The sequence below is a fragment of the Pomacea canaliculata genome, linkage group LG5 (genome assembly GCF_003073045.1).
Source record: "Pomacea canaliculata isolate SZHN2017 linkage group LG5, ASM307304v1, whole genome shotgun sequence".
NCBI classification, from domain to species: domain Eukaryota; kingdom Metazoa; phylum Mollusca; class Gastropoda; order Architaenioglossa; family Ampullariidae; genus Pomacea; species Pomacea canaliculata.
The window spans coordinates 6568450-6588458 of record NC_037594.1 but is presented as its reverse complement, the minus strand read 5'-3'; the positions used below and the strand labels follow the sequence as shown (position 1 = coordinate 6588458).

At 38.0% G+C, this 20009-nt stretch overlaps 2 protein-coding genes across 4 annotated transcripts; one reads left to right on the top strand and one right to left on the bottom strand.

Annotated features, from left to right (window-relative positions):
- Nucleotides 1-53: 53 nt before the first annotated feature.
- On the top strand, nt 54-5250 carry LOC112564347 (nucleolar protein 16-like). The gene is made up of 5 exons (XM_025239087.1): nt 54-376; nt 810-918; nt 1524-1602; nt 2607-2713; nt 5021-5250. The coding sequence occupies exons 1-5, from the start codon at nt 282-284 to the stop codon at nt 5129-5131; spliced, it is 501 nt and encodes a 166-aa protein (XP_025094872.1). The 5' UTR covers nt 54-281; the 3' UTR covers nt 5132-5250.
- A 3241-nt stretch (nt 5251-8491) lies between these two features.
- LOC112564346 (testicular haploid expressed gene protein-like) lies at nt 8492-19007 on the bottom strand. 3 transcript variants are annotated; one of them, XM_025239085.1, is made up of 8 exons: nt 18869-19007; nt 16541-16609; nt 12485-12515; nt 12122-12184; nt 11450-11587; nt 10747-10884; nt 10204-10459; nt 8492-9412 (listed from the first exon to the last, which is right to left on the bottom strand). In XM_025239085.1, the coding sequence occupies exons 1-8, from the start codon at nt 18900-18902 to the stop codon at nt 9122-9124; spliced, it is 1020 nt and encodes a 339-aa protein (XP_025094870.1). In that variant the 5' UTR covers nt 18903-19007; the 3' UTR covers nt 8492-9121. The 3 variants fall into 3 exon arrangements, with proteins under 3 accessions (XP_025094870.1, XP_025094871.1, XP_025094869.1); XM_025239086.1 differs by lacking the exon at nt 16541-16609 and having other exon boundaries at nt 18869-19001; XM_025239084.1 differs by lacking the exons at nt 16541-16609; nt 18869-19007 and adding an exon at nt 13540-13899.
- Nucleotides 19008-20009: the final 1002 nt, after the last annotated feature.

Genomic DNA, 20009 nt, shown 5'->3' with positions numbered 1-20009 from the left:
CTGACTTTGAGGCTACGGTCTAATCCAAATAGGAAATAATATTGAACAATGTAGTTAAACTTAAAAGGAAGGTTTCTCATGATCATGCCTTTGATTTAATGTCTTTTGAAATAAAATATACCCTTAGACAATGAAAACTGCCCACACTGAAGCAACTCAGATCCGAATTTTGAAAATGACTACTGTATTTTCAAAGAGTTCTGTCCTCAAACATTTTGTTTCGACTAAGGGCTCGCTTTCTTCATAACGATATTGTGCTCGAAGCACATGTGTCTGTAAACATGGGTAAGCCAAAAAAGCAACGGAAGTCGTTCGACTATCAAAGAGATCGCAGACGAAGCTGGAAAAAATCTAAGAAATTACCGTCCATTCATTGGTACAGTATTTCTGTTCAAGCATGGTTTATCATCAGTTAAAATCTTAAGCATTTTCTGTCATGGGGACTTTACCTGTCTACCACCATCCCTGCTCTCTCGTTCTGGTGTTAATATAAAGAGAAATAATATCGTCATTGTACTTGATTGTAAGCAAATATGCTTGAATTATCTTCTGTGGCGACTATGATGAAAGGAATTGTTCTAGTCTGAAGTCTGCAGTGGCTTGTGCGTGGAATAGTTCCTTTAGTTTGACGATGTTTTTATAAGATCATAAAGAACATTTCTCCATAATTACAGTGTAAAATGTGTTAACTTTTCTTGCACCCATGTGATTGATAAGGTAAGTTAACTTGTCATAAATGTTATTTTACAAAAATAAAATTTAATGTTTTCAGCCATCATTAATTTATTTTTTTCATTAAAATTTAACAGCAAGCAGATAAAGGAGGCATGGGATGCGAAGAAGTCAATATGTAATAATCTTCATGATATGGGACTGTCAGCTGATCCTAACTCCACCTTCAGAATTCCAGGAGCAAAGGTTAGAATTGTATTTAAGCCAGTAAATATGGTTGAAGGAAAACTAAGCCTTTGCACTAAAGAAAAAAAATTGGTAGCATTCACTAGAGCTTTTAGTATATATCTATGCACCTTCTTCAGCAGATAAAAGCTAAATGTCTGTTGTATTCAGTGCACATCACCCTTGTTGCATATTTGTACATTCTAAAAGGCAGCTTCCAAACAGTCAGTATTAAGACCTTGGAATATCACACCACTGTATGTTTTATAGGATTATCAAACCTAAATGTGTCATTTAATTTTGGTCTTGATGAATGAGTAATGATGAATAGCATTGATTTATATTGTTTAGCAACAGAATTATGTATAAGCACTGAAGTATTAAAAGTATGGCTACCAAATGTTTGTATAAGCTACCATTTCTTTTTTAGCCATTTATTTTCATCAAATATTAGTGTTACTTCACCGAGGTGAACAGCTATAGACAAGTCCAAGAAATCTTGCACAGTCAGTTCCCACTTTAATCAAAGTTTCATTAAGTGTTTAAAATTGTGTTTCATATTTTCTTTGCTGCACTGGTAATTGTCAGTTTGATATCATGCTCTGCATTTTTTTTTAACATTTTAGGAGTTACTGTTAAGAAAAGAAACTTTAGATCAACAAAGAGCAAAAGGAAAGAAGCAGAAGAAGTTACATGTAGCAGAAGGTTTGTATTTGTATATGCACATTTGCAAGTTATTTAGCTTTTTTAATTTATTGCTATATTTATTTAGTTTTCATTTATTTACATGATCTATACCACTCTGTTATGTACATTTTTAAACTTTTGTAACATACTTTGTAAATACATGAAATTTTTTGCTTGTGCTTTTCATTAACTATTTCTCAGAAATGGATAACTATTCCCTTAACAATAAAAATCGACTTTATTAATCCCAACGGGCAATTTGAATGGGAGCTGTGCCCTGTTTCCAAAGTATATTTATATGGGGGGAAAAGAAAAAAAACACACACACACACACATGCACACCTACCATCACACACACCGCTGGTAGTTCATCTGTGATTGAGTAGCTGGACTGCGGATGGCACAAAAGATTTCAGATGCCTATTGCTTTTGCATACTGGCATGGCATAGCGTTTACCTGAGCTTAATAAAACTAATTCTCCTGCTAGCACATGTTCAGGTATGGACAGAATGCAAGAAGAATTAAACCTAAAATTAAACTAAAGCATAGACTTATATTTCAAATAGACTGATGAGAGGGCTATGTGATCAAGCAATGAAAATTCAAGCACATCAGTTTTATTTGCAGATACGTTTTGCCTGATTAATCAAATCCTAGCTTAAATACACACATTTTCCTTCTACTGATAATGTTTTCTGCAAGTGTTTGTTCAAAACATTAAAACAACTAACTCCAGAAATCAAATTTTGTGAGGAAGATTCACTATTAAAATTCACAAATTGACTGAAAAAGACTGAGCTGTGTTGACTGTCTCCTGCATCATAGGTTGCAGGTTGCTTTAGGTAGGTACTAATAAACATCAGAATGGGCTGACATGATAAATGGCAGTATGAATCAATTCCATCACTTTGTGTTTTATCTAAATATGACATTTTAATTTCCATCTATTCTTTTTCTCAGCTAAAATATAGAGTCTGTTAAAATAACATTTTATGCCTTAACAAGTTTTCTGGTGTTGCAGAGCTAGAAGCAGAAGCAGCCCTACCACAGGAACAACGACTAAAGCTCTCTGAGCCTGATGCACAGTTTTGTGCTGCAATGATTGCTAAATATGGAGATAACTTCAAGGTCTGGTGTAAATTTATGATTGCAATCATACAAATGAATAGGAGATAAGGTGTATTCATTTAATCTGTAGCATACATATTGCTGAGAGTGGCATTGATCGTTCAAACTTTATTAGCAAATACCATAATAAGTTACTCTGGAAGGTTTCCAAACTTTCTGCAGCATTGAAGGAGAATGCTGTAAATATGTGCAAATGGTTTGTGTTAAAAGAAATGTGTACATTTATGTTTTTACATAAACTATACCAGGCATCCCAACAGTAAAGAGTTTAGGGGCTGCTGCTCTTTAACCAAGCCTAGTCAGTGGGCATTGGTGGCCCTGGCCACTGGAGCTCCTCTGTACCCAGGTCCATCATCCTTAGAGTGCTTTAAAAAGCTCTGTTAAAAAAAAAAAGATCACCATTCTTTCTTTATTTAGTTCAGTGGTCACGCTGCATGCAGATATTGCTGTCGTCACACATTTTAACCTGCCTACTTACTGGTTGGCTGCCTGGCTTCTCAGCTGTTCACCTGGGCTGTGTTCCTTTCTCAGTAAAAAAAAGAATCATGGAGGAATTTTGTAATGAAAAAAAAACTGTCACCAAGTCCTCTTCTAATTGACCTTTACTCTGCATGCTGTGATCTTGCTCCTGTTCATCATCAGTCTGTGGCTGTGACATTTGCACAGGATGGTCAGAGGCTAGATGGGCCTAGGTTTGAAGGAACAAGCTGCTACAGGCGTGGTCACCATCATGCCTCTGTGATTTGATGTCAGCAGGCAAGACCAATTTTTCTGTTTCTACCTCCTCTGTTGTTTCTAAGTATGTGCTGCACAGTTTTCCCTTGGGGTACCAAACAGGTCTCCCCTGCAACTAGTCATCTCTCTCCCCTTGCTCCTTCCCTGGGGTTGTTGATTTTGGGATAAGGTGGGTAGGGTCCTGTTTTTACCTACTTGACGGGTAATCACAACCATTAGTGTTTGTACTTCACGTACTTGACCCGCCTTCACTATTGTAAGCTCTTGTTCTCTCCCTTCCCAGGCTTCCACACTACCTTCAGCTGTTACACAATCTCCTTCTGCCACTTTGTATTTGAAACTGTATAATGATTATGAAGAATATTCTGAGGAAATTTCTTTCCTCTTGGAAACTAATACGTCACAACCTGAACAGCCATAAAGGCTTTTTGTTGACAGAATGCATGTCACAAGTGAGTTTAACTTAGTAACACCCGTCCACAACATGAACTATGGCAGTGAGGGTGCCTGAATTTTGTGTTTTGTCAAGAGATCCTGATAATCTATAATTTCAAGAAAATTGCTTCATGCACCTGTTCACTAACCCATCTTTTCTGGCTAAGACTTAGCTGCCTCACGTGAGATCTCACCCAGTTGTGGTCCAGCCTCTTCCTTCTTCCAGACACAATGACACTGCATTTCACAACCTGTTCAGGGCTTTGAGGATTTACCTGTGCAGGTCATGTCCTTAATGGGATAGCTGGCCTCAGCTGTTCCTCTCACACTTCAGACACCTTTAGCATGTTTCTCCACAATCTTTATATTTCAGGATTAAGTCTGTCATTAAGAATTCATTTAAACAGTTGTCACTTTGTGCATCTTGTTGGTCTAAGGTATGACCCATGAAGTGTGAATCTTGCCTTCTATAGGAAGGTGGCTCTACATGACATTATGACTTCCATCAGGTGGCACTCAGTCTCAGTTGTCTGCATTCTGCCTCTATAACCTGCCCATCCATTCTGCTGCTCAGCATCTTGCTGGGTCTCTGCTGCACAAACATGCCATTACTGCAAGTAAAGTATACATTTGAGAAAGGTCAGCAAGTGATATTTTGGCAGGGTCCACCTCCTAATAGTTATTCTTCTGATGGTCAGGTCTTCTGGTAAAGTCAATGAAGTAAATTTTCCTTGTCTATTTACTTACCAGACATGAATACCTTCCCAGCCACCCCCAACATATGCTAAGGAAAGGAAAATTGACAGAAAGACTGGAAATCTTTTTTCAGCAACTTTTATACCAGCCAGGGTGGATGCCCTAGATACAGGGGAATCCCTGGGCCATTAACATTGACCAGGGCACAAATTAATTTGGTTAAAGAGCACTTGTAGCCCCTCCGCTCTTCATAGTTGTCTGGTAATAAAGAATTTGCATAAAAAGTTCATTTTTGTGTTTTGAGCGAGTTTTGTGCCTATGCCTACACATGATTCTATTATATCATTCTACAGTGTAATCAAGTAGTAATTGAACTATTATCCTGATAAAATGCTTACCCTTAAGTACCATACCTATAAGTAGCTGTTGTATATTTTGCAGGCAATGGCTCGAGATGCAACTAACTACTATCAAGAAACACCCAAACAGATTGCACGCAAGATTAGAATTTACATGAAAACATCACAGAAACAGTCTAGTATTTTACCTTAAAAAAAATTTCTGAGCAGAATGGATTGTATAAAATAAAAGTTTAACGACTTAGGTATGTGTTTTGAGAAAGTGTGAAAGAATGTGCTTTAATAAATCTTCATTGTTTATATTTAAAAAAATTCTTGTTTACTTGCATGATTCTGTATGATTTAATATGTATTGGTGTGTATCTACCTACATTTCTTTAACAAAGGAAAAGGCTATCTTGAAATTGTTTAAAAAAGGAAGAAAATTAGTTGCAACTTCATTTCTCAAACAATAATTTATAAGAAGTAGAGAGTTAAGAGAAAGCAAAGTGCAGAATGAAGTATGCAGTTATAAAACCTGCAGTAATAATTTAGTGGCGTAAAGGGATTGTTATGTAACAAAGAAAGAAAAGCACAACACAAAATTTTTGGCCCTGTGTGGCACTGTTTTAGTTTTTGAAAAAAAGAATTTAAGGAAAAACTAGTTTTAATTGAAAATAGTGAATGACAAACATGGACTATCTGTATGCAAAGCAAGCTGCGTGGAAACAAAAATAAATTTATATGAACATTCACTATGCCTGAGGCAGCAAGAAATATGGATACAACAGAGTACTATGTATAATTTATGTGCACTCCAACATATGACAAAGTCTTTGTTTTTAAAACCAGGCTGAGCACCAATGAAAATACTTGTTCGGTGCAATGACCTTTACAGTGAATGTGGTTCACTGCATCACAGGGTATGGCACATGGAAAGAGGCTCTGATAAACCAGATACCCACTCCTGAAAGCAGCTGCTGGTTGGGCAGAGGGAGTTTTCTAGCTACAGATATAAGCAGGTCTTTAACAGGAAACTTTCAGCATCATTTTCTGAGTACATAAGACTATGCTGCCTCCCCAAAGACCCCTAGACCTTATTGAACCTATTTGATATGTGTTTCTACAAATGTACATTACCATTGTCCAAGATCTTGCTGTTAACAGCTCAAAAAGGATTTCATCTAGGTATTGTTACATTACTGAGAACTAAGATGATGTATAAAGTACCCCGAGTTATAATGTACCCTCTCAAAAATCTCACGTAACAGTTTCATCTGTTTCTACTATTCCAGGCCTAAGTGCTAAGATGTTCCATACATGCATGAATTGTATGGGAAAAGGCATATATTTTCATTTAAAAATACTGTATCCACTGCTTTACTTTAGTGAACAATAGTATATAAATGTTAACCAGTTGTCCAAAACATACTTCGCTGAAATGCGGATGTTTTGGGCAAATATTGTGCATGAAGTCAAGCACAATGGAAAAAAATTGTTTAACATGTGAACAGGCACCAATAATTAATCAGAGAATAAAATATGACTTGTGGAAAAGACTTAAAATAATTGTAATACTGTTCCTGATAATACTGAAATTTAAAGTCATCTCACCTTTAAATAATCACCCAAGTACACATCCTGTACTTGGACATGATCAAAATAAAGGCCTTAATTATACAGTTTAAGAAAATGTATCAAAAAATACATTATTCACAGCAATAACTGAAAACTGTAATGCTGCATGAGAAAAAGTTTTCACAACACTGCAAACATGTCTCAAAACTTTAAATGTTTCAATCACAAAAAATATTTTTTTAAACATTTTTAACATAAAAATTCATATAAGCAAAACTTGAAAACTTCAAAGCAACTTAGTATTCCTTTAAAAGTGAGTAGCTTGTTAAATGATTATGCTTCATTCATGCTGTATGTTGCCTTTTCAAATGTCTGCAGAGTTTTCAAAGATGTCCCAAAGTCTTGTGGCTGTAAGTAGGGACAATAAGTTGTTCCTGTATCAACAGCATGTGGAATCCAGATCTCAACCTTCTTTTGCCACCTCTTACCTTTCCTGATTAATCAGACACCCATCTGTCTGCCAGATGAGCAGGAAGAATTTTCCAGCCACTGGCCTGAGACCTTTTGATCTAAATTTGAATGCACTAATCAGCATATCAAATCTTCATCTTCCTAGAAGCAACAATAATGTTTTCAAATTTCACTTGGCTATTAACTGCAAAATGATTCATTTATTAAAAAGAACATTTGGTAGTACAGAAAAGACCCAAAGAAACATTTAACAAAATGACATCCTTTCAAATTTTGGAAAGCGGAAATTATGAAAACAGTAGCTGGTCACATTGTGAAATCTTGATCATATCACATGGTATCAAAACCAAATAAAATGTCTGGGAGGAACCCATGCAGTCAGAAAAAAGTTTCATGTACCTTCCTAATTCATGGACTTCACCCCTACAGTCAATTAGAGATGCTAAAATAAAACCTGCTTACAAAAATGTTCCAACATTGCACAAACCATTAAAATACACAAAAACTTGCGTGAGTTCAATGTGACACCAAATGCCATAAGAATGTTATGGGCTTTATGAGGGAAAGTAAATGATAGATCGTAATGATAATTCTTGTCAGAAACAATCATATGCAACAAAAACACGCTCTACTGAAATGCAACTGTGAGATCAGAAACAAATATTTTGCATCTTAAAAAGATGCACAAGTAAATATATATCGATAAAGAACAGATAATGTTACAATATTAAGTTTCTGGGTTTTAACAGTACAAAAATTTCCCTCTCTTCAACAGAACTATTACATTCTCACCTATTACATTCTCACTGCCTGTTATATATTACCAATCCTGTCCCTTACTGCATTCTATGGCAGAATGGACATCATCCAAAGTTATCCCCCCCTAGTTAAGGATCATGATATATATACATATCTTTTTTAATGCCGTCACCCTCTAATCCAACTTTTGTGTTGGATGGGTGGATGGTAGCAAGAAAACAAGTTCTATACTTACCAAAAATATTGTCTTATATAACCAACAACAAACAGGTTGTTCTATGATTCCAACAGGTTTAAAGAAATGTACTTTTTACTCTTACTGCTAGCAGGAAATATTCTCAGCTGCACAACTGTAATACACAATCCAGAACATCTGTACAGTGTTCCCTCGTTTATCGCGGGGGATAGGTGCTATGATCAGCCGCGATAAACGAATTTCCGCGAAGTAGGGACATACATGCAATAATAATATATACATGTAAAACAATATCATGTGAGTGTAAAGTAATATAGTAATCATGGTATTAATACAGTACAATAACAAATTAGTGTAAAAAAATTATAACTTTACTCAGAGAAACCCAAAAAAGTGATGCGAACTGGCTGCGAGATGGGAGATAACAATCATGGCTCGTCGCTTACGCATAGCAATGGATTTCTCATACACAATTATTTCTTTCTTTCTATCTACAAAATAACCATGGTATTTTAATAGAAATACTAATACAGCTACATTTTTCGTCTTTTTCCTGTTGAAGTATCTATGGTATTTTGTAGAACGATAATTCCCAGCACGAAAATATCGATCGATACTTCACTCAAAAAAAAAACCGCGAAGTAGTGAATCCGCGATATATGAACCGCGAAGTAGCGAGGGAACACTGTACCTACACAGTCTACTGCTCCTTCAACAATGAAATGATTCTAATTATAAGCTAAAGTGTGTTTTAAGATCAAGCACTAAAAACATACCCACATCAGATGCTGACACCCATTAGTGAAAATCTGCCACATGATTGTGGTAAGGTGCTGACCAGATATTTTAGGCACTTGCTATGCTCTGTAATTATGCACTGCATACTAATAATTCCCATATATCCTAAAAAATTAAAAATATGTATCAGTTATTACAATAGTTTACAGGACGGATAGGTTTTCTTAACATGAAACTGGCATGTAATCTTCCCTCACTTAAGCAACACAGAAAGTGTGTTGTATCATCAAGGATCAATGACAGATAAGGCAAAATTGCAAATGCAATTTTCATCATTACAGTCTTGACGTGTAAAAATTTTGAAGGCAAACTATGAGAAACTGTGCATTGTCTTACATATTTTTTTGTTAAACGATCCATTAAAAAAGTACACAAAAATTAAACAAGTGAAGGCAACATGAATTATCTCTGAACAGGTTGAGCTAGTTCTTCAATGCGTTGAGGAATTCCACCCTTCAGAGCTGACTGCTTGACTGTAAAGGCATCTGGGTTAAACTGTAAATGATCCATGGTAGCCCGAGTGACAGGGCGAGCAAGCTCAGTGATGCGACCAGTGGCCTGGGCTCGTCTTGCAGCCTTGCTTACAGGCCATTCTATCTCTCTTGCAGGCTGAAATCCCTCTGCCAAAGGTTTTGCTCTTGCCAGTTCCGTGCATCGTGCTGATGCCATAGCTGCTTTTGCTGAGTCTGTTACCTGAGGATGAGATAATTTATGTAACATGATGAATGTATCATTAATCAGTTAATTTCTTGTTTAATTTAAAAGATGCTTAAGCTTGAGCTACTGACGTATATATCACTTTTTGTCATATCCCAGGCACCTTTCCCTGATTAAACAAAAACAACAAACATATGAATCAGAAGTGACAACATCAGAGCAAGATAGGTTACAAGTTCTTTCCTTCCAAAAGAGCAGAGTGGCAGTTGAAACATTTTGTTCACGGTATCATGTATCAGAATTTGATCTTGATGTAAAAAAATCTATTGCAAACTTTAAAGTGAGGGTGGTGAAGAAGTGTTTTGAGATGAACTGGAAGTGACATCAGAAAGAGAAGCAGCAGTACCTTGTATTTAATCCTTGTTATTTATATAGTATCAGATGCAATATTCCTCTGATTAAAAATATAAAATCTAAAATAAATACACTTCCTTTTGTTTCACATTATAGCTTTCAGAATCAACTAATTTATTCCAGAATGCTGTCATTTACAAAACTGTGGGCAAGTGACTGTAAGGTATGATAAATCTTTTCAAAATACTCTTTTAAATACATCTTTTCATTCAAAAAAACAAATTATTAATGTGTGAATTAGGCTGAAAAAAATGAGTAAATTAAATGCATTTTTTAAAAAACAAGACTGAATAGATGTCCATGGTATGTTTAAAACTGTTGGTATTATTAATGAAAATTAAAATTTAATAGATCTTGAAAGTGCATCTGATAGAAAATTTAAAACACTCTAAGACTGCAAGTAAGTCACTAACTGCCCATTCAGGACTGCGAAATGGCCCTTCTGGTCTGTCTTTAGGTGCGGCCAGTGACTGAATCCGAACACTTGGTCTGGCATTAAGAGCAGCTTCTGTCACGATGGACTGTATGGGCTTTTCGGGCTGATAATCTTTGTGACATGGCTGGTGCTCAGCTAAAGCTGTGGTACGTGGCCGATCACCGGCTTGCATGGCTGCTTGCTTCACCTTCCAGAGCGGGCTGTCACGTCCACAACTAAACCAAAACTGTTGCCTGAAATATTGCAAGTCAAATGATCAGTCTTTGCATATATCTAGTATACTTGCTGGTATTTCAGTAATTCACTGCTGAGAAAACTTTGATCCATGTGTGTATATAGATATACACTTATTCTTTGTTAAGTGTGCACGTGTACATGCATGCACACTCTCCCTCTCTCTCTCACACACACAAACACACAAAAGAAATCATGTGCATGAAGGCATCAAGATATTATTATGTATTATACTCCTGAGCATTACATTATAGAAAATATTTGTCAATGTAAAGTAACAGTGCACCTGTCCTCCTTCCAGTCTGGGTGGAAATTCTTGTGCTGAGCAAGAAATGTTATTCTTTCTGTTGCAGATCCCTGCTTAGCTGCATTGCTGGTGGGCCACAGAACTGAAGATCTGCCAGAGCTGTAGAAAAAGAGAGGTCTACTTGCACAAAACACACACACATTTATGCACACAAGCATGCACGTATTCACACCGACATTCACAACATATAGTGATAACACAGTAATTAAGAGACAGGTATTTCTCACATTTCATTTAATGCTTAGTCTGCTTGTTAGCTTCCTTGGTATACAATGTAAACATGAACGTCCATTGCACATGAGATGCTGTTGTGTTAAAATAAGCCTGTCAGAAATCGATTTTAAATACACTGTTCCCATACTGGCATTGAAATGATATTATATTTGTTAAAGTTACAAAATTAAAAAATATGGTAAAGGAACATTGTTAACTCTCTTAGCAAGATAGACTATGATCATGGCTTTGCCGGGAAGCATAGAGAAGGCGATTTTCACTACTTTTATTGCTAATTTCAAGTTTTCTCCTTTTCAAAAATGTATAGGTTTCTTGATCTAACTTTTACCTCAGAGCAGCAATAATAAAAAACCAAACTTCTTCCACTGTTGTCTTCACAGTCTTCAGTTATGAGCTAGTCATTGTAATGTTATATTTTTATGTAATACTAAGAGGGTTAACAATATACCTGTTTTCATAAATAGTTCCTTCCTGAAAGTTGCGCTTTGGTGTGGCTAGATACTGAACACGGGGAGAAGCTTGGCCACTGAGAGCATGGGGTGATACTGGCCAAATCATCTGCTGTGTGCCCCACATTACAGATGGCCTATAATTATGTAAATATATCAGTTTCTTGTTTGTGATATTATGTCAAATTACAGGATAAGCAATAACATATCAAGAAAAACAGAAAAATCTATACTTCAGGTGCAAAATTTTATATAGGCCCATATTTGGTTTTAGGGACAGCAGCCTAGTAGTTAATCCTGACTTCTAAGCCCAAAGGTATGCACACTAGTTGATTCAATATCTTTTTTGATGCATGTTTCTTCTCCCTAGTCAACCCAGATGTAGAATGGGTAACTGATTCCACAAAGTGTTGATATGTAAGGTAGGGCAGTAAGTGAGATGTGATAGGTATGAGCCTTGAGGTAACAGAATGATACAGGGATGCTGAAAGGCCAACATTAAAGAACCAGTTTTTGGCCTTTTAATATCCAAGATCAGCTAACTGGTTATTGTTCTTTTAATGTGCAAGGTCACCAGTAAAATACAGGTAAATTGAAAAAGAAACAAACATATCCCAACCACTAACCCTGAAAGTACAAAGTAAGTAAAGATAGTAAACATATGAACTTACCCAACACATGTATGCGGCTGTATCTGTGGTTCTCTGTGTTTAGCCAGTTGTTGAAGCCGATCACTGTTAAAAGTAGGATACTATCTTCAACATACTCAGCAGTCATGAACTCTCTCTCTCACACACACAAACACATGTATACTTTCATACTTTTATGCAAGAATTTTGTCTATATGCCTGTGTCTGCCTATATAGTAACATCAAGTTGGCACAAACACACATATCCACTCACCTGCACCCCTAAGAGCTTTATTCAGTTTTTCCTGAATTATTTGTCAGATGCTGCCTATTCCTGTTATTGCTTCTTAAACAAGAGTAGCACACTTTTACTGAAAATTGATGATTTAGTTGTTTGTAACTTACCGTGCCTTTTCCCGTATGCGTTCATATTCACCTGTAAAAGATGGAATATAGATTTATCCAGACGAAACCAGCTGAGAACACTAAAAATAAGTATTGGTTAAATCCCTTTTAGACAGGCACTAGCAAATTTACATTCTGGGGATACTTTGCCACATTACATTCTACAAAATATTTCTAAGCACAAACATCACAAAGCGGTAACTGGTTGGTTTGAAATGGAAAGTGCTAGCTTTCACCTCACTATGGGCGACATGGTAATGAGGAAGGGTATGAAAAGAAAATTTCAATGAACCACATGGCAACTATGGTTTGATGGTCTGAGAAGGAAATTGCTTCCTCTTTTGGCAAGATAGGAGTAGCTAAATTGAGATATTGCCCTTTACTGTTTCGAATAGATAAATGCATTTATATAGTAATCAGCTTTGACCTTAGCAGCAATGACATTTCAGGTAAAAATTATAATCATTATTATTTAATAAGAATAATAGTAAGGATTTGTTTAGTGTCTTTCTAAAAATTTGCTCAGAGTGCTTATATCAATCACATATAGACTAAATTATCAACAATTAAGCACCCATATGGATTCATTATTTTTTTGGCCTGACATGGGGTATGAGAGACCAAAAACTACACGTTCATCTTATTCATTACTCATTTTTGCCATTATGTGCACAAAAAACTCTACAATATATTTAAATCATGACAAAAATGACATTTAAAATCTTATACCTTCACCATTGACAAACGAAAGTCAAAATAACCAGTCTTGTGTACAGGATACAAGTGGATATGTAAGTAAATACACACACCAAATGGTAAATTGACAGGGGAGTGGGGGTAAGGGCAGAGCCACAAAATTCCACAATAACTCAAATATGCTCAAACACATCAATAAGGGTTTTAAATTAGTATTATAATGCACGGCAAACATAAGACAGTATCAGTGAAAATATGAAAACAATTTGCATAATGAATTTATATCATTCCTCCTTATAATTGGATAACTTAAATATCTTTGCTGCATTTTTTAAGACATGTAAGTATCAGTGCCTCACTACAGTTCCAATGATAACAGCACAGCTTCTGAGCATTCAATGTTCTTTTGCCTGTAGAGAGAAAGTAAAATGTGCACTCTCTTTTTTCCTCTATCTCAAACTCTCTATCTCTTTCTATGTAGATAACACATGCTCTTGTTAATCGCATTTTTTTTTAAATACATCTTTTCCAAGTCAATGATCTTTAGACATGTATTATTTAATTCAGACAAAGTACTCATGTGGCATTTTGTAGAACATCCTTCTTGCTTCTCTCCAACAACTCAAATCCAATTTCATTTTTAAAAAAACATTTACAGAAATATCTATATCCAAGACTTTAACCACTTTCAAGGCCTGTCTGTACCAGGATTGACAATCCACGTAATAAACGAATAAGACAAACCTTATATGTAACTACAAGACATAGCTATCACAAGGTATGGGAAACGACTGTAAGCTGGTGTGCGCTGCCTTTATGAGCTGATCCAGGTAATTAGTCGACCAATACAAGGATATTCAAGACCTATAAAGTCTTATAAACAGGCAGCTTTTGTGGCCACACAACCCTTTGTGCTACTGCTATACAATAGAAGAATCAGTTCCTTCGGTCGGGCATTATTCAAGAGTTCAAAAAAATTACTCTCCAGTCCACCAACCAACCCAACCCTTTCTTTAGCCCAGCATTTCCAGTCGCTCGCGATCCTGTATTGTCATGCTAATTGACAATGTTCAATGACGCCGATCTGTAGTTACCTCCGGGTGTACTGTAACCGAAAAATAGGAAGAAAAAAAGAACTAAAATCGTACAATGTGATCTGACGTCAGCAGTGGCCAAGGAGTGTGCGAACACAGCAGGAATGATTGATACAAGGGCACCTCACACACATCCACCGGACTGATACAAAAATCGCTAGATGAGATCGAGTTAGTCGGGAGGGGAAGGGGACGAGAGCACAAGAATTTGGAGGTTCGAAACATGCAACTATTCTAATCACTATATATGCAGGTTACAGAAAGGAAAGGAGGCGGAAAGAAAAAAAAATCTTTTCTGACGACCGAACCGTCCACTATTGCAAAATCGTTTCCTCTTCTTATACTTCGATCCCCCACTAAACCGAAACACGACACCTGTTCGATCTGTGACGTTGTAGCTGATTCTGGTGTACGTAGCAGGTGATGTTACCTTTGCTGTGTAGCCCGTGTCCGTGACGGGCTGTTAATTTTACCTTCCAAAAAACTGTACCTATAATTACATCTCGTCATGTTCATCTAAGTCAGCGGTTCTCAACCTTTTACATGTGGCGACCCCCCTGACGAACACCGGTACGTCCGCGACCCCCTTAGCCAGCTAGGTCGGTGGAAGAGCGGGGGGGGTTGGGAGCCTTAGCTAACCTCGAACGCCGCGTCGAGGAAATCAACAACAGAAGAACAAAGTTCGTATCTGCAAGAAGTATAACTGTTAATGAAATTTTACTAAAGCAAATTCTGTGGTGCTAATAAATATTATTTTATTGGACACTCACTTTGATTAATGAGAAGGTTGAGCCTGCTTGCTGTTGCCTAGAGAAGCGAACCTGTGTGCGATGTTCGTACCCACTGCTATTCGCAGCTCAGCCTCTGCGTCCACACGATTTCTGTATTTCGACTTCAGTGCTGCCAATGCTGAACATCCTTGCTCACACATATACGAAGTTGAAAATGGCAGAAGAACTTTCATTGCTTTCTCAGAAAGGAGAGGATATTCACCGTTGATGCTAATCCAGAATGTTGGCACTGGTGTTGTTTGGAAGACCATTTTCAGTGATTGGTCACTCGAAAGGTTGATGAGCTGCTCTTCTTCTTGCGCGGACAACCCGCTTGTGCTAGGATCAGCCAGAAATGGATTACGAATCCAATCGTATTTAGTCACATCAATTTCAGTGAAATAATGCTGAAACCTTTCTTGCAGTCCGTTTAGATGGGCAATAATTACATTCTTCACCTGATCAAGATTCAAGTTAACGTCAGCCTTGCACTTACACAAGCACGGAAACATATCAAAAATATTTTCTTGGCGTATCTTTTGCGTCCACAACGAAATGTTTCGGACGAAAGCATTCATCTTGTCAGTTGTTTGTAATATGGTGGTGTCCTTCCCTTGTCTGGTCATGGCCTTCTGTCAGGGACCTATAGAGTACTAGGACTGATCACGTGCGAATGAAAGTGTGTGAATGATGGACGTTTCCTGAATGCGTGCCTTTTAGATGTTTTTAAAAAAAAGAGAGGTGAGACTGGAGAGGGAGAGGGGAGTCAGCGATGAGAGATTGGGGAAGAGAGAGGGCAAAAGGTGAGAGGAGGGAGATTGGAGGCTTAATTGTTGAGAGGGGGATTGTGTTTTGAGTTTTGGAAGTGAGAAGTCACTGCATTGCCGAGACAGTGTACTTGAATAGGGAGAAGAGATTTGGAGTTTGATCGCCCTCACCACTCGGTTACACAATGTAAACTAATTTCACTAATACCAGTATAAGAAACTTTTTTAAAAAATGACCACCTTCGCGACCCCCTTGTAGGCACGTCGCGACCCCCCAGGGGGTCGCGCCCCACAGGTTGAGAACCGCTGATCTAAGTCGTCTTCATGAGGAAATCTTCGAACACTTTACCCGGTGTAGCAACTTATATACGTCACTGCGAGTAACAACATCAATACTCGAACTAAATCTGTAGTCTATCAGTGTAGATACTGCATTCTTTAGCATCCGATAAAACAACAACAAAAATACATTGTCAAATTTTCTTACTTTTCCCGAGATAAAGATTAAAGTTTCAACACCAGAAAGTAAATGAAAAATATTGCATGGAATTAAAAATATTGCATGAAACTAAACCAACAAAGCAACCAACAAACCCGAAAGCATGTAGTTAGTAACGCCACACGTAAAAATAACAACCAAGTTAGGGTCAGATATAATAAGTTATTTGAGGAACAAACAAGTGAGACTGGGGAACACGTGACCACACTGTGACTGAGTGACGTACACACCCCTTTTCCGGTCACCACGTGCCACCTGTCCTTTCTCATCAGTGTCACTGTCATATTCGCCAAATTCGCCTGCTCAAAAATATTACCACAAAATACATATTGTTACTTGGATGAAACGAAGAAGGAAAAATTCCAGTGACCAACGCCGGTGCCCCTTCACAACCGTGGACCCGGGTACAGCAACCCCCCTGTCATCCTCCTCCCCTTAGTAAGCTATAGGTCTGTGTGAGTGGGTGTGGGTGCATTCATGAGTGCGCTACTCTACTAGTTGATTCGTTTTTGTCTGTTAAATACTCGCTTCTAAAATCTAAAATGGCTTGATACGTGTGGTCGTTAAGCTGGAATATCACAGGTCTGTTATCCGTGGGTTGAGAGTGGAACATTCTTGGTAACCTGAGGAGTGCAGATCCCGCAGCACACTGCATGTGAATTGTAGCAACAGATAAGATCAGTATCGAAGATGAATGGAATGTATGTGCCAGATCACAAAAAAAGTAGGTGAGAGCCATGCACAGTAACCAGTGTGCCTCAGCAACCATGCAGCTTGGAGTGGGGCAGGTAGACATTCCCATGTCGCAAACATTTTAACGAGTGTTCACAAACACGATGCTAATATTATAGTGATAAGCAAATTAAACATTCACACAAAGAATGCGGGAATCGAACATATGTTTATGAAAATGAGTTCTAACTTTAGTCATATCTCTTCAAAACGGTTTTTTCCCCTGAAGATACCTTGGCGGATCAAAAAATCGTTAGTGTAACCAAGGACGTGGTGTAACAGAATAGTAGTGCAGCGTTGCTCTGATCTCTCTCACACACAGACACAGACTAGTTCGATTAAATTCGCCAGAGTACACAGATGGGTCAGCAAGATTAGGGAAGGTACGAAGAACGACAATGGCTCCAACGGCAGTTACCAAGTGCTAATCTCTGATCAACTACGGATCGTCCCAGGCGGCAGCAGACGATCGCATTCGCCATGTCCGTCTCAAGGGCGATAAGCGCTGCCCTTGATTTTACGGCTGCCTTGCATGTAGTGTACATGCACTCGTATCAGATGGGCAGCAGCAGGTACGTGGGTAATTTAACAGCAGTGTGGGGTAAAGGGCAATGGACAGCACGCGACGGTATAGGTTCCTGCGGGATAAAAGCTGAGCGTACGCACATACGAATATATATGCACACAGGAGCGCGCGCACACACGTACGACGTCACGCAAGTGTAAAACAGTAACAAACCCTAAAAGCGCATTTTCTTATACGAAATTAGTCTTCATATGATACACAGTGATTTTGTGGCAGAGATATAGTATTGTTTGTGTTAGTACAAGGAAGCAAACCCCTTGTAATGTTACAGTCTGGATCTGTGTGTGCTTGACCGTGCTTATAGGGGCCGGCAGACAAGACATCTGCCTATAGGCCCCCGCGCTTTTTGGTTAATATGTTAACTATATATAGACTCCAAATTAATTTCTTTGCCTCGGGCCCCGCAGGGGCTAAGAACGGCCCTGTGAGAGAGAGATAGAGATGAGATTTCCCCCTTGGTACTGTCGAGTAGACCAAAATTTATATGTAGCCAGAAGAATCGATCCATCCCATACGTCTTTCAGCTTGAGATTAGTGTCAATTAAACGTGACCTCTGTACTTAATAACAATTATATAAATGGCCTTGTGATTATGTGACTGCGCTTGGCTACTTCCACACTAAACCGATCGAGCTCGCGTTTCTATGAAAGCATTTTTGTTACGGATATCCACAACTGTAAATTAACAAATCAGTCTTTTTTTCATCTGCTGCTCGATTTGACAAAGCATGATATATATAGTATCTGCTACGTTGACTAATCGGAAGAAAACGTCCACAACTGCATCGAACATGTTAAACTCTACCCGCAAGCCTTTCTCAAAATTAACATGAACAGTGCTCATGAAAAATAGTTTTTTTCAAAAACATCAGTGTCAAGTTAATAATCAAATAAAGAAATCGTCGGAACAAGTGTGTTTGTCTGAAATTTGCTTTTCTCTTTTAATGTGAACAGGCGCCTTAAATTAATTGCTTGTGCAAAATAAATATGGACACAGACTCAATCGGACTTAATTTGGCGTCAACAACGAACACAAAATCGACAAGCGATCGCAAACCGCGCAGCCGCCCCTCTTCCATCCTATATGCTATAAATTGTATTGATGAGGATATACCATCCATACTACAATAATTAATAGAAACATGGTCAAACAATTATTAGAAACATGGTCAGTGTATCGGTAATGAACCGAGAGTAGTTAATTTTCATCCACAATAAATATGGGGGCTTTTAAACTCACGGTTGGAGTTTGTCACTGTGTGGCCAGCAGTCATGTCTTGGCGCCTTCCTTTTCTGTCCAGTAGCAGTAACTGCTTTCTGTTGCCGTCGGCACCGCTGGGGTCACATCAAGGGATGCAACTCTTTCTGACCGTAGGCGATCGAGTCACTTAGCAACATGGTTTCTATGTCACGTGTCTATTTTGTCCAACCACCGGCATGGCCAGTGACTATACGGTGCTAAAAGTTATTAAGTTATCATAACTACAATACTTCGATCCCATACTGCGAGCAAGTGAAGGGTAGTAAGAGACCAAAACAATGTTTTAACACATCACCTTATTCAGTGGTCTTCCGTTTTGTGTCATCAAAAACGTCGTCAGCATAATTCGATCACTCTCGACTCCACGAACTTGTGTATGTATACACGTCTGCACGTCCATGTTCTCTCCGACTCATTTGTTAGATCCACGAACTAATTAATATCCACATCCATGGTTAGATCAATCATGAATACATTTTATACAAGTCCCGTAGGCCAATTTATCCTGTCAAATCTACAAGCACGTTAAATAGATCTAACTCCAACGTATACAAACGCTCATGCAAACTGCATGACCTTTCCATTTCCATCCTCTAACAGATCGAGGAAATATAGAGAGCTATGGCGAATGATGAGCATCGGTCCTTTTTTATGCAGTCATCTAATCGTTCTCTCGTGCGCCCCTCTGTGCATGACATGCATCCAACGGTACCACGATCGCTTCAAATTCCTTCACATTAAGAGCAGGATCGAGTAATTCCAAACGGTCTACCGAACGTCTTTTAATTATTACCTGTTTATGTGGTTGTGACCAGACACGTTGATTGATCCCCAGTTACTCAGCTGTTGTGTATATATCGACCAGATGTTTATTATTATTGTTATTATTTCTCAAAAGGGGAAGGAATGCCAGTGGTTACACCAGAGAAATAATTATGAAACAAAGGGTGATGCATATAGTTACTGATATTATCTAACATTGTTGTCGTACCACCTGCTGGTGACACAATTCTCAGCCAAGGGGAAAAAAAATCCAGACCACAAGACTGGTGATGTGGTGTCAGCAAAAATACTTAACAATGGAAATGCTGAAAACTAAAAAAAAAAGTCTTACAGACAT

Bases quoted from the DNA above. Each gene is read 5' to 3' on its own strand.
- LOC112564347 (XM_025239087.1), top strand. From the start codon at position 282: ATGGGTAAGCCAAAAAAGCAACGGAAGTCGTTCGACTATCAAAGAGAT. The intron at 377-809 runs GTACAGTATTTC...AAAATTTAACAG, and splicing joins AAATTACCGTCCATTCATTG to CAAGCAGATAAAGGAGGCAT. The intron at 1,603-2,606 runs GTTTGTATTTGT...CTGGTGTTGCAG, and splicing joins GAAGTTACATGTAGCAGAAG to AGCTAGAAGCAGAAGCAGCC.
- LOC112564346 (XM_025239084.1), bottom strand. From the start codon at position 13,687: ATGCGATTAACAAGAGCATGTGTTATCTACATAGAAAGAGATAGAGAG. The intron at 12,516-13,539 runs GTGAGGCACTGA...CATCTTTTACAG, and splicing joins CTGTTATCATTGGAACTGTA to GTGAATATGAACGCATACGG. The intron at 11,588-12,121 runs GTAAGTTCATAT...ACATAATTATAG, and splicing joins CAGCCGCATACATGTGTTGG to GCCATCTGTAATGTGGGGCA.